This window comes from Mauremys reevesii, linkage group 13, assembly GCF_016161935.1.
Source record: "Mauremys reevesii isolate NIE-2019 linkage group 13, ASM1616193v1, whole genome shotgun sequence".
Taxonomy (NCBI): Eukaryota; Metazoa; Chordata; order Testudines; family Geoemydidae; genus Mauremys; species Mauremys reevesii.
Genome location: NC_052635.1, coordinates 39503182 through 39516723, shown reverse-complemented (window position 1 = coordinate 39516723; position 13542 = coordinate 39503182). Strand labels below are relative to the sequence as shown.

The window sequence follows — 13542 nt, the reverse complement described above, 5'->3', positions numbered from 1 at the left end:
AGATCTTTTTTTAAATCAACAAACAAAAACAGCCCTACTTGGTTTAAATAATGCAGGGGGTGGAAATTCCTTGTCCCTCAAAAGAGAAAAAAACTCACAACTAACAGCACTGTTTATTGCAGTAAAATCAGGGGCAATTTTGCATACCACTACAATAATTGCATATGCAAATCAGGCACACCTTGCTCATGCATAATTGCTTACATGAAATAGCATTAAACTGGGCCCTGTGCGACATAAAAGATAGCAATGATATAATCCAATTATAAAATGATAATTTATTATATTTAATAAATCTGTCTTAATTTGAAACATGCCTGTTTTGAAAGGGAACATTTGTTCAGAATCCATGTATTCAAAATCTGCTGAAGCTCCCTTGGTGTAGCTAAGCCAGTGCTGCCAAGTGTCATATATCTCTGATGTATGCAGTGTTATAGCTGTGTCAGTCCCAGGATATTAGAGAGACAAGGTGGGTGAGGTAATATCTGTTATTGGACCAATTTCTGTTGGTGGGAGAGAGAAGCTTTCGAGCTTACAGATTAAAGCAGAGCTCAGTGTAAGACCAAAAGCTTGTCTTTTTCACCACCAGAAATTGGTCCAATAACATATATTACCCCTTCAACCTTTTGTCTCTCTATATCTCATGACATTTTCACATTCCTGCAGCCTAGCAGGAGCCTCGAGCATCTACCTGGGCTGAGAACAAAAGCTGTAGTTACTCCTTCTGTCCACCAAGGTCTGCAGGGACACCTGCTCTGCAGGCAGCCACCTCTCTGTCTCCCCTCTAGGTGTTCCCTCTGCTGGAGGAGGGCAGGAAAGGCTCAAGCAACAGGAGGTCTACTAGCTGGGACAGAAGGTGAGTGGGTTCAGTACAGGCACCAAGCTCTCCCGCCAGAGTACAGCCACCCAACCGACCCTTGGGGTAGCCAGCTAACATTCCCCTAAACTGTACTGTGCACCCCCTGATTCCAGCAACCCCAGCTCCCACTAATTCACACCCCTTCTAGCACCCACCCAAACTAGCTCCCACCCATGCCAGCTGCTAAGTTTTATGCAGCTTCATGGCCTACCCCTACCACTGCATTTGGGACGCAGTGTGCTGACCATAAACTCAAGTTTATGCTCAGATGCAAATATTTGAAAGTGTTCATAACTCATTCATTTGCATAAAAACTTCATATCCAGCTGCATAAAACTTGACAGCTCTGCTAAGGTCAGAAATCAGCTCTCATACTGAAAGCCACAAGCGCTAGATCCGTACCCAGGGCAGTGTTGTGGGTCTTCCTGGACATTTTAATACAAGCAGGAGAGCCTGATTTTCCCACTCCATTATACCAATTTATATTGGTGGAACTCCTTGGACTTGAGTGCAAATTCACTAGTTTTTACACCAGTGTAACACAGTGGAGAGTCAGTCCTTGAGTGTTTAATTTCTGGACAATTATGCAGTGAAAGCGCTTATGTTATTGTCACAGCAAAAGTCGTCTTATCAAAAGATTGGTCTGTTTGAATCCTGTCTCATTACTGTAAATTGTCCTTCTCTACTCTGAAATTAAAACCATATGATTGATTTACTGGTGAAATCCAGTCTTTCAAAAATAAGGGCTTGACCCTGAAAACCTACCATGAATAATCCCATTGAGCTCAATGGCATTACTTGCATGAGTAATGACTGGGATCAGGTTCTGTTCAAACTATTTGACTAGGTTATTTTTTTTAACTGAAGCGTTTAAACATTTATACTTGTTTTAAAGTGTCAATAGAGGCAAAGACTCAAATACTGATTTAAAAATAAGTACTCTGGGTTTAAATATTCCTCAGGATCAAGCCAAAACTCACAAATGCACTGAGTTCACAATGAGGACTTCAGATTAGAGGATATTTTTAATGTATTCAGTTGAAAATAATATATCATCCAGACAAGAAGTTTAAGAAATATAGGATGAAAAGCGTAAATTTAAAAAAACCTACTCTGAAGGACGAGTAAATCAATGCAAATGAAGCATAATATGGGTGTCTACACTGAAATCATACACTTCCTAAAATCATTAATCAAATCCTTTAATTTTTAAAAATACAAACTTCTACCCTAAACCTTTCCTCCATTTGCTGCTCTCCTCACAGGGGAAAAAAACCTCAAGTGAAGAAAAAAAAATAGAATTCTCCTACTTCACTCTCCCACACTATCAATGTTGCACGACTGTCCCTTAGAACTGAGACAAATATGCATGTACTGTACTTGGTTTTGATTTGCCATGTCACTCACGGGTCCTTCTGAATTGATTTCAAATGGGCCAGGGTCAATGTGCAGCCAGGATTCATACAGTTGTGGCCAAAGACAGACGTCATGCATCACTAACGACTGCCCTCTGACTAGGGTGATAAAAATCAATGATTTTTTTTAATTTAAAAAATCGGATTTTTTTAAATTGGATTTTTTGATAAAATGTTTTTTGGGGGAAAAACCCTATCTAAAGATAGTTTTAATTAAGATACATTATAGCTCAAAGATATATCACAATGGAATAGGGATTATAAATTATAATTCTATAGTATGAGACAATATATTCATGTAATGTTTAAAAAAAGTTTTGTAAACGAGTTCCTATAGTTCATGGATTAGGGACCCAATTTTATGGGGTTCTAGGGGCTTCTGTATAGATTATTTAGGTTAATCTTTCTATCTACCCAATGGGACTCAGTGCTCAGTCTAGAAGATACCATCAGAGATGCTTAGTTTTGCAGTTCTCAAACTGTGGATTTGTGTCTCCAGAGATAACATGCTTGTTAACAGCAAAAAAAAATTTAAAATAAATATAGAGAGAGAGGTGAAAATAACAAACCTCAACCCTATTGTCCCTCTGCAAATTTGTGTACACAGAGTCAATCCTTTACCTCTCTCTAAAAGTGCAAAGTTTCAAAAAGTTCAGTGAATAGAAGATTGTTGGGAGCAGAATACATCTGGACAAGGAAAGCAAGTCTGGAGATAAATGTGAAAAGGGAGGGACAGGCAATAGAAACAAAAGTGAAACTGTTTGAGCAGCATATTCCAGAAGTCTTGAGGTCTTTCTGAGTGTAGCCTGCATTGATTTGAGATCTACCATACCATTCTCTCACTAGAAGGGAAAACCTTTAATGGCAGCAGGCCTTAAAGAAACCCAGTGTGGGTCTCATCTATCTCTGAGTTGTGAAGAATATGTATTAAGGTTTTAACAACCAACAAGAATGCACTTTTATGTAGAAATCCATGATTAATTTGAGTCTTCCTGACTAGGGTTAAATCAAATCCACCCTGCCTCTGACCAGAATTGATGGTGGGCTGAGGGCTCTGCACATGACTGATGAGAGCCGCTAATTGGTTTGGCAAGCACCCCACATTCATCAGAAGGCTGCTATATTCAAAGACAAAGGCTCAATCCTATTCCTGCTGGACTAAGAAGGAACTTTTGCCACTGACTTAAAGGGGTGCAGAATCTAACCCCAAAAAGTTCAAATCGGTTTTGGAACTCGTGGGGAAAACATTTACAATGAAATTATTAGTTATTAAAAGTTTCACCAGTCAAGCCTTGGTTTAAATACGAGTGATAAATATTTAGCTAAAATTACTCCTAACTAAGCCCAGTGGTGGTGAAGTATGGAGTTTCAAGGACCGGGGTGACTGGTTACTGCACATTTACAGAGTTCAAAAGACTTGTTAATTGACAGTGCTTCCAGCTGGAATTGGTTGGTGCATTCACAAAGGAAGTGGTGCTGGATATAGCCTGTAAGTCAGGACCCATTAGCTTCATTTATTTTTGCTGTTACTTGATTTTTCTCAGTGTTGTTCTGAACCAATTAAAGTCCTTGTAGTTAATTAAAAACACATGTTTAGATAATTGCAGAAGTTCCCAAACTGTGGTCAGTGGACCAGTTGCTGGTGGTCAATGGAAAGCTGGATGGTCACAGGGAGATGACTGCTCTGCCTTGTTTCCAGCTTCTAAAGTGCATTAAATGAAGCTAAAAGTACATTAAGTTCTTTCCTAATTACTTTTTCAAGATACAATTGCTGTGGCTACCCCAGGAATGTTATCTGATTATTAGTAGGAGGCAGCCCATCAAACATTCCCCTTAGGCAACATCTACACTATGAGCTAGGGTTGTGATTCCCCTGCTCACATACACATACTCACACTAGTTCTCATTGAAGTAGTGCAAATAAAAATAACAGTGGAGGCATGACTTAGCTGTGCTAAGTTCAAAGCTGCCTGAAACTCATGAGTACACACCCAGCACAGCTAAGCCAGTCTCTGCTGTTGCTACCCATGCTACCACGGCTATACTGCTATTTATACTTGAGGTACTGCGAATATGTGTATGTGAGCAAGGGAATTACTAGTTCATAGTGTAGACGTGGCCTTAGAATATATTTAAGACCCTTGGACTTCTTGTTTCAGGCAGGAGATCGGAGCGCCCCCAGTCTAGATACAGGAGCCAAGGCTCAGAAATAGACGCTGTAGGCTCAGTGTTACTCTGTCCTGGACTAGGTCTTTCTGTTAATCCATCTAGGTATTGATCCTGCTGTTCAACATGCAAGCCCCTCCCAGCCTGAGTTCTAGCACAGGGGTAGGCAACCTATGGCACGGGTGCCGAAGGTGGCGTGCGAGCTGATTTTCAGTGGCACTCACACTGCCCAGGTCCTGGCCACTTCTCTGGGGGGCTCTGCATTTTAATTTAATTTTAAAAGAAGCTTCTTAAACATTTTAAAAACCTTATTTACTTTACATACAACAATAGTTTAGTTATATATTATAGACTTATAGAAAGAGACCTTCTAAAAACGTTAAAACATATTACTGGCACGTGAAACCTTAAATTAGAGTGAACAAATGAAGACTCGGCACACCACTTCTGAAAGGTTGCCGACTCCTGTTCTAGCATGTGAGACTTCACACTGCAAACATTAACCAAAACAAAGAAGGTAACAGAGAATTAAGTGCTGTGTGTAGTTAACAGTAACTTCAGACAAGTGTCTGATACTCTGTTTAATTATCAGCAGGCATAATCCTAATGGGACAATTATGTTGTAAGATGTTCTCCACCACTTTCTTGATATGTTTGTCAGCACCTCACCAAAGTGATGAGAGATACTGTCAGAGGAAAGGTTCCAGAGTAGCAGTCATGTTAGTCTGTATCAGCAAAAAGAATAGGAGTACTTGTGGCACCCTATAGACTAACAAATTTATTTGAGCATAAGCTTTCGTGGGCTACAGCCCACTTCATCAGATGCATAGAATGGAACATACAGTAAGAAGATATTTATACATACAGAAAACATGAAAAGGTGGAAGTACCCATACCAACCATAAAAGGCTAATTAATTAAGAGAAGCTATTATCACCAGGGGAGAAAAACTTTTGAAGTGATAATCAAGATGGCCCATTTTGGACAGTTGACATGAAGGTGTGAGGATACTTTAACATGGGGAAATAGATTCAATTAGTGTAATGACGAAGCCATTCCCAGTCTCTGTTCAAACCTAAGTTAATGGTATCTAGTTTGCATATTAATTCAAGTTCAGCAGCTTCTCATTGGAGTCTGTTTTTTAAGCTTTTCTGTTGCAAAATTGCCACCTTAACGTCTGTCACTGAGTGATTAGAGAGGCTGAAGTGTACATTGGCCAAACCAGACAGTCTCTACACAAAAGAATAAACGGATACAAATCTGACATCAGGAATCATAACATTCAAAAACCAGTAGGAGAACACTTCATGTTCTCTGTGTGTATAAATATCTTCTTACTGTATGTTCCATTCTATGCATCTGATGAAGTGGGCTGTAGCCCACGAAAGTTTATGCTCAAATAAATTTGTTAGTCTCTAAGGTGCCACAAGTACTCCTGTTCTTTTTGTCAGAGGAAAGACTGTGTTGAGGCACAGTATGGGAAAGCATAGAAGAGATTAGAATTATGCTGGAATTATGCCAGAATTTCAGGATGTACGTGTCAGTGAAATGGATAATGTGCAGCTATGGACAGAAAAGAAAGTAAAAAAATTTCTACCTAAACAAATCTGCTCCCTGAGTGTATCTTAAGTTTTCCCTGCTTATTTAGTGACAAATGAGATTTTACTACACTTATACTTCTGTTAGCTTTGCAAAGCTAGTGCAGTTGAGCTGAGGATTTTATTCTAGTTCATGCATCAACAGAATTGTTAACTAAGGGCTTGATTCCCCCCTTGATTGCCCTTCCTCGTGTGATAGTCCCTTCAATGGGATGACTCGTATGAGTTCTCCACAGCGGAGGGGGGTCATTAAATCCGGCACCAAGTTCCAAAAGCAGGATCTCAGCTAACTTGTGAAGAAGCATGAGCCAAGACTCCCAACTGAGTTGACAGGGCTGGCACTGAGAAAAGCCATCTTTTTACAGGTTAATTTAGCAGATTTGCCCTGGGGTCACTGAGAGATGACAAACATGGAACCTCCAGAGAGTCACTTTTTCAGAGCAGAACTTTAATATTTTTCTCTCTGTACAAAGGGCACAATGGAATAGTTCACTGGCTACAAACAACCCTTTCCATTATTATTATGTAGAATCTGACCTCCAGAGCGCTAGGCACTTTGAGGGCAATCCCAAAGAGCGTGCAATCTAAAAATATGGCTGCTGCTGTCCTGCCTTCCTTGCACTGAGATATTAGCTCCCTGGACAAGAGCTGCTATAAGTTTGGCAAACATTCACACACTCTCAGTCCGGGTCCTCATAACTGGTAAGATGGCTAAGTAGCAGCTGGGGGAGTCATGCAGGGGAGGGATGGCAGCAAGAACTTGGTGCTCGGCTCTCTGTAGACTCTCCCCTCTTCTGGGCAGGGAGCCCCAGCCCCCATAGCACACCATCCCTGAGGGGAACCCCCCTCAACTGCGGTCTGCAAGGATCATCCTACAGCCCTCCTGTACCATTCCCAGGAGGGAAGGGGAGAGCACCCTCAGCCCCTTACTCACTCTGGTGTACTGGTTCCCAACTCCCCCAGAAAAGGAATCTCTTTACTCCTCAGGGACACAGCATCTTCTCCCTCCCTGAAGGGGCCTCGTTCACTCTAGGAGGCTGAGCCCAGCACCCAATTCCCAGGCTAGCTCACACTGGGTGGCTGACCCCCTATCCCCATGGGAGGAGGGGGTCACTCCACTCCTTATCCTTTTCCTTTTCTCATCCTTCAAGGCTTGGGGATAGAACAGGAACTCATGTCAAGGGGCTGCTCCCCAGCCATGGCCCCGTCCCACCGTGTCTCTGGCTCACTCACTTTGGAGAGCCGGTCCCCATTTGCTCATTCCGGCCCAGCTCCAGCTCCCCTGGGATTGTCTGAACTCCAGGTGCTGCTACCCTTGCCCCATCCCTGGGGGTCTCTCCCCTAGCCCTCCCAGGCATGCTGCTCCCCTCTATCCCTTGGATCTCACCCCCAGCTCTCCCTGGGGTGCTGGTCCCCCTATACCCGGGGGTCTCTCCCAAGGATGCTGCTCCTCCTATCCCTGGGATCGCTCTCCCTGGGGTGCTGCTCCCCTTATACCGGGGGTCTCTCCCCCAGCTCTCCCAGGCATGCTGCTCCCCCCATCCCTGGGGGGGTCTCTCTCAAGCATGCTGCTCCCCCTATCTCCACGATCTCTTCTCCCCAACCCTCCCAGGCATGCTGCTCTCCCCCCGGGATCTCTCCCTCCAGCTCTCTCGGGGGTGCTGCTCACCCCCCACTGCCAGGGTCTCGCTGGGGTGCCGCCCCCCCACGCCCGGGGGGGTCTCGCTGGGGTGCTGCCCCCCCACGCCCGGGGGGGTCTCGCTGGGGTGCCGCCCCCCACCATGCCCAGGGGGTTCTCGCTGGAGTGGCACCCCCCCACGTTCGGGGGGGTCTCGTTGAGGTGCTGCCCCCCATGCCCAGGGGGTTCTCGCTAGGGTGCCACCCCCCCCCGCCCGGGGGGTCTCGCTGGGGTGCCACCCCCCCACGCCCGGGATCTTTCTGAGGTGCCGCCCCCCCACGCCCGGGGGGTCTCTCTGAGGTGCCGCCCCCCCGCCACACCCGGGGTCTCTCTGAGGAGCTGCCCCCCCGCCACACCCGGGGGGGTCTCTCTGAGGTGCTCTCCCCCCCGCCACACCCGGGGTCTCTCTGAGGTGCTCTCCCCCCCCCACACACCCGGGGTCTCTCTGAGGTGCTGCCCCCCACGCCCGGGGGGGTCTCGCCGGGGTGCCGCCCCCGCCGCACTCACTCGGGGGTGTTGATCCAGATGATGTCCAGGTGGCAGTAGTACACACACTCCTTGTCCTTGTAGGTGTAGCAAGTGCAGCGCTTGGCTCTGCGGCGCGGCGCTCCCGGGCCATCCGCCTTCCCTCCTCCGCCGGCCAGCAGCCCCCCTGCGGCGGCCCGGCCCGGGCTCTCCGCACCGGCCTGCTCCCGGAGCGCGGGAAACCTCGAGCCCCGGCCGCTGCCGCTCTCCGCGAGGGGCCGGGGGCGAGGCACGGGCAGCGAGAACCCTGCAGCGTGGGGAGAGAAGAAAGGCTGAGCCGCGGGGGAGCAGCCGCTTGGGGGGTCCCATCCCTGGGCTCTGGCTCCCCCCCAGCGAGGGGCTTGGCCTTTCCAATGGCGCCCCCACCCTTGTAACCGAATTGCTTTTGCGGGGTGGCGAGGGGCTGAGTTTGGCTTGAATCCCCCGGCGGACGGTAGGTACGGAGGCAGCTCCCGGGTTCTCTGCCTGCTTTGGGGGGGCCCCCAGGAGCAATGCACGAGCAGGGTCGGGGCGGCTCCAGGCGGGGGGCGGCACGCCGCGGGGGGCGCTCTGCCGGTGGCCGGAGGGCGGCAGGCGGCTCCGGTGGAGCATCCCCAGGCACGTCTGCGGGAGGTCCACCGGGTCCGCCGGACCGGCGACCGGCAGAGCGCCCCCCGCGGCGTGCCGCCGTGCTTGGGGCGGCGAAAGGGCTAGAGCCGCCCCTGAGCAGGGTGCAGCGTGCCCGTGGCCCGGGGTGGTGCCCGAGGAGTTCGGGTTAGGTTCGATTCGCAGGCGAGGATTAGTACGAGGAGGCCCCGTGCTTACCAGAGTTTAGTCTCTTTTCATGCAGCGTTCGTTTAGATTCGCTTTTTTTCCTCCTTTAAACCCCACCTTAACCTACTGATTTGGGTTCCTACTTACTGACCACGCACCAGGAGCCGCTGGCGCTGCTGCCCGTGGGAGAGGCTGCTGCAGCCCCCAGCTTTGTGTGCCAACCAAGAAATCCCCTTTTACCTGCGCTCGAGGTCACTGTAAGTCCAAAAAGTAACAAGAATCCCAGCTCCATTAAATCCAAATGGCAAAACTTGTCAACGGCTGGCAAAGGTGGAGTGCGGCGGGGGATGACTTTGTTCCAGGAGAAATCGCTTCAGGTTGGAGGCAGGGGAAAGCCTAGGTCTGGCGGCAAACGCTGCTCCCAGCAATTAGCTCCCACACGGAGGTGTGATCGGTGCTTCTGGCTTGTTGGGGGTTTTCTCTTCCCCCCTGTGCAGTATTAGTCCTGAAGGGGAGAGGGTTGTCAAAAGAAGAAAAGATCCATTGCTGCACTTTTCCCACACACACCCCCAATCCGATTAGAAACTGGAGCTGCTGTTTTAAAGCTGCAGTTGCCTCCCACAAAACGACAGCTGACTGCTCAGTGTATATGGATGTCGAGGGTTGCTATCACTTACCCCCTCGTGGTTGCCCATGTCTTGCAGCCTTGCACAGGTAGAGAAAGGGAGGAGGCACAAGCTGCTGCCTGAACACCCTCCCGCGATGTTCTTAACTAGCTATGTGGCTCATAATCCATCGCTCTCAAAAGAGCTGGTCGGTATGGGCTCAGAGGGGTCGGCTGTTTTTTGTGGTCAAAGCACTAGACTGTGACTCAGATTTGTACTCCATTTTTTTTTGTTTCTGCCACTGACTTCCTGTGTGATCTTGGGCAAGTCACTTAGGTCCTAGATCCACCAAGTACGTAGGCACCTAAATCTTGGATTTAAGCAGCTATATCCAGTCCCATGTGATCCACAAAACTCCCACTGAATTCTATAGGCACTTAAACTCACTCAATGGCTAAATTTTCAGGGTAAAAAATCACTAGGTGCCTATTTTTCTGCCTCGGCATAAGAACTGCTGCCTCACTCTAGGTGTCCAGATACCTGTTTCCTCCGCTTGTGCCAGAATGATTCCCGAAACGTGGGAAGACAGGCATTCATCTTTTTAAGCTGCATGCAGCCCCCAATCTGGTAGGCCTGGGCTGTCTACCTCATTGGGTACCAGTCAAAATCCAGCTGGAGGAAGAGGAGGTGGTGCTTGCTCCCCTTATAACTTTTAGCTCTGGCAAAGAGGGGGAATTGAATCTAGGTCTCCCCCATCCCTGGTGAGTGCTCTAACCACTGGGCTAAAGGGTATAAGGTGAACACCTCCTCTGCGTCCACTTGGTATGGAGCAAGGCAGGTGCCTAACTCATTCCTGTAAGAAACACCTTGGGCACCTAGCCACCTGATTCCAGCCATCAGTGCATTCCCTAAGCCCTCTTTCATGGGGGGGAAAACCCTACAGACAATTATGCTCACTTTCTGGTATTTCATAAGAGCACTTTTTCCCTTCCCCAGGAAAACACATAATTCTCCTCCCCTACCTCCCCCCACCCCCAAAAAATCAACCTCTGGTGTGTATTATTCAGTAGCCATACTTTGTTATAAAAGCTCAGTTAAATATCATGTTCCATTAATTAAGAAACTCAGTATTATTGCCTTGTTGCCTGTCTTTAAAGATATAAAAATTAGGCGGCACGTGTAAATACTCTGTTCCTGTTTAATAGTACAAAGAGACATAATGTCTCTGAAAGAGACCACACTTTATGACATGTAGTTATAAAATACCAAAAGCAGGAGAGTGAACAGGCACTAAGCCCAAAGGCAGGCTGAAAAGTCAGGATCACTGTGAGTTCTTAGAATTATTAGTTAAATCAGAGTTTCTAGTAACAGTGAGCCTCAAAGAAGCTCAAGTCATTAGCATTACACTGAAGTTTGGCCCTGATCCAGCAAAGCATGTGCTTAACTGTAAAGATGAGCGTATTCTCATAGATTTCAGTACTCTCCACTGCTTAAAGTTAAGCATATGCCTTATAACTTTTAGCCCAGTGGTTAGATTACTTGCCTGGCACCGGACCATTCAAGGTAGAGTGGCCCGTTAACACCTCTGCAGTCATAGGACAAAAAGAGGGGATTCATGAATTACAGATTGTTGTAACCCAGTGTATTGAATGGTCCCACTTAATATGTGCTAACTACTTATGCTAAACAATCTATTCCACCTTGCATTTTGCTATGATGCTGGGAGTTCCTTTTTCCAAATGTCATGAAAAGCTCTGTGTGGCTCGAAACCTTGCTTCTGTCACCACAGAAGTTGCTCAAGTTAAAGATATTATCTCATCCACCTTGTCTCTGTAATATCGTGGAACCGACAAGACTTCAGCTACACTGCATAATACTTACCTAGGGAGGTGGTGGAATCCCCTTCCTTAGAGGTTTTTAAGGTCAGGCTTGACAAAGCCCTGGCTGGGATGATTTAGTTGGGAACTGGTCCTGCTTTGAGCAGGGGGTTGGACTAGATGACCTCCTGAGGTCCCTTCCAACCCTGACATTCTATGATTCTATGATTGCATTTTTGCCTATCTTCAGGAGAAAAATTATAGAGGCATATTGTGCCATTATTTCTCAGTCAATGGGAAACACTGTTTATAAATCAAGGGTGTGATAATTTCCAAATGATATTATTCTAAATTTTAGTTTTATCACCTGAGTTTTCCTTTGTTGCAATATAAGAATTTTCCCTCTCCCTAATAATGAAGTATTCTCACAGTAATAAGAGAAACAGTGAAAGAAAGGAACAACGTAGCAGTATCAGCGTGTCATACTTATGGACTGATTAGCAATACAACAGCCACCAAAGACAATGTTAGAAACAATCTCAGATGCTATTGAAAGGCAGTATTCTGCTTTTAAAATCCTACCATTTCTTTAAATATCGCCTTTAATGTGCTCTGCTCTTTCTTACATCTGCTGTTTTCACTCTGAAAAGACAAGGGATACTGTGTCAGCAAACCGAGTGCAGTGTAAACAAAAACGTAATAAAATGTATCCTAGAATTTATAATCAAGGTTTAGAAATTAAGAACCCAAGGGCAAGATTTTGACCAAATGAGCTGTAAGAGAAATAAAAGATTAGATGTAACTTCTGCTGCAAAGACAGAGAGACTCTTAGCAAAGAGATTATTATTTCTGGATTTTGTGTGGCCTGATTCTGTTCTCAACTACATTCAATTCAAAGGAATTATTCCTGATTTCCATCCAAGTAAGTAGGAACAGAAACAAATCTTTATTATTAGTCCTTCATGTTAGGTAAATATATAGGCTAATAAGTCACAAATCAGAAGTTGTCTGGAAACACACATTGAATGTCACATCAATAATTAACACAAAGATTATGCTTTTCCTTACTTAATAAGCAATTTCAATAAATGTGCTAGGTTCAGAAATCTTGAATGAATGTTGCATGAATGTTCCATATTTATTTCAAAATTTCTAAATTAAATATATAACTTTTAATTGTAGACCTGCATGGGAAATACTATTTTACAGATAATTTTGTAGCTGTATAGATGCAAACACCTGGAATCCAAAACAGTGCCAAAATGTCTGCTTTCTCAGTCATTGTTTCTAAATGAGGCCCAACGTAGGTATTTCTGATCTAGTGTTCCAAGTTCCAGGAGAGCATGTCAATAAAAATAACTATTAACTTATTATTTACTGTAATGGAAGAATGCCTAATTAGTAATTAGACCCCAAAAAAGAATGATTGTGCTAATCTTTTACTATGGTGATTTTGAATGATGTTTAGGCATTGAACTTTACTCATTTTTTGACATATGATAAAGGTGGCTTTGTGAGACCATCTGAGAGCACAGCATTCTAAAAAGTGCACTAGCAATATTACATAGTCCTTGGTCAAAAAACCTAAAAGCGATTTTTTTAAGACATACCCAGCAGGAAGTGTATATGAGGAGGCAGGTTGGCTCAACAGACAGGAAGTTAAGAGACCTGATTTACACACTCTTATACACCTTTACCTTTGACTTGTGTGACTTTGATAAGTCACTTTCCCCTCTGTACCTCAGTTTCCAAATCTTGAGATCAATGTGCTGCATAGATGCTAAAAATCATTAGCATTAATACTCTCTACCCTCTTCCCCACTTCTCCCCACCTCCAGTATGCCCCTTTCTGCCCCCTGTGTTGGTGGGTTGCTGAGGGAGTGGTGCCAGGAGTCAGCTATGCTGGCACTACACCCATAGAGTACTTCCCCACACCAGGGCAATCCCCAGCTAGGGAGATGCAGCCAATTTCCCTTCCCTTTGGGCCACATGAGCAGCTCAAAGGGAGTGAAGAAGAACAGAGAATCTGTCTCATTCTCGAGTGTAAATATTTGAGAAGAAGTTACTTGTAATTGACTGAAAGGAGAGATATGTCTAGAACACAGACAAGGCTGAGACTTAAGGAG

The 13542-nt window shown here is 45.7% G+C and overlaps 1 protein-coding gene across 4 annotated transcripts in view; it reads right to left on the bottom strand.

Annotated features, from left to right (window-relative positions):
• Window positions 1-13542, bottom strand: part of EDN3 (endothelin 3) — a 131099-nt gene that overhangs the window by 111820 nt on the left and 5737 nt on the right. For 2 of the 4 annotated variants that reach the window (XM_039498007.1, XM_039498010.1), the window contains exons 1-2: window positions 9235-9549; window positions 8224-8488 (exon numbers count right to left, since the gene is read on the bottom strand). In XM_039498007.1, coding sequence (XP_039353941.1) covers window positions 8224-8488; window positions 9235-9286 — 317 coding nt within the window. In that variant the 5' untranslated portion in view covers window positions 9287-9549. Of the gene's footprint in view, window positions 1-8223; window positions 8489-9234; window positions 9550-9671; window positions 9800-11998; window positions 12059-13542 lie in introns of those variants that run through there. The other 2 variants (XM_039498009.1, XM_039498008.1) reach the window with 2 other exon arrangements.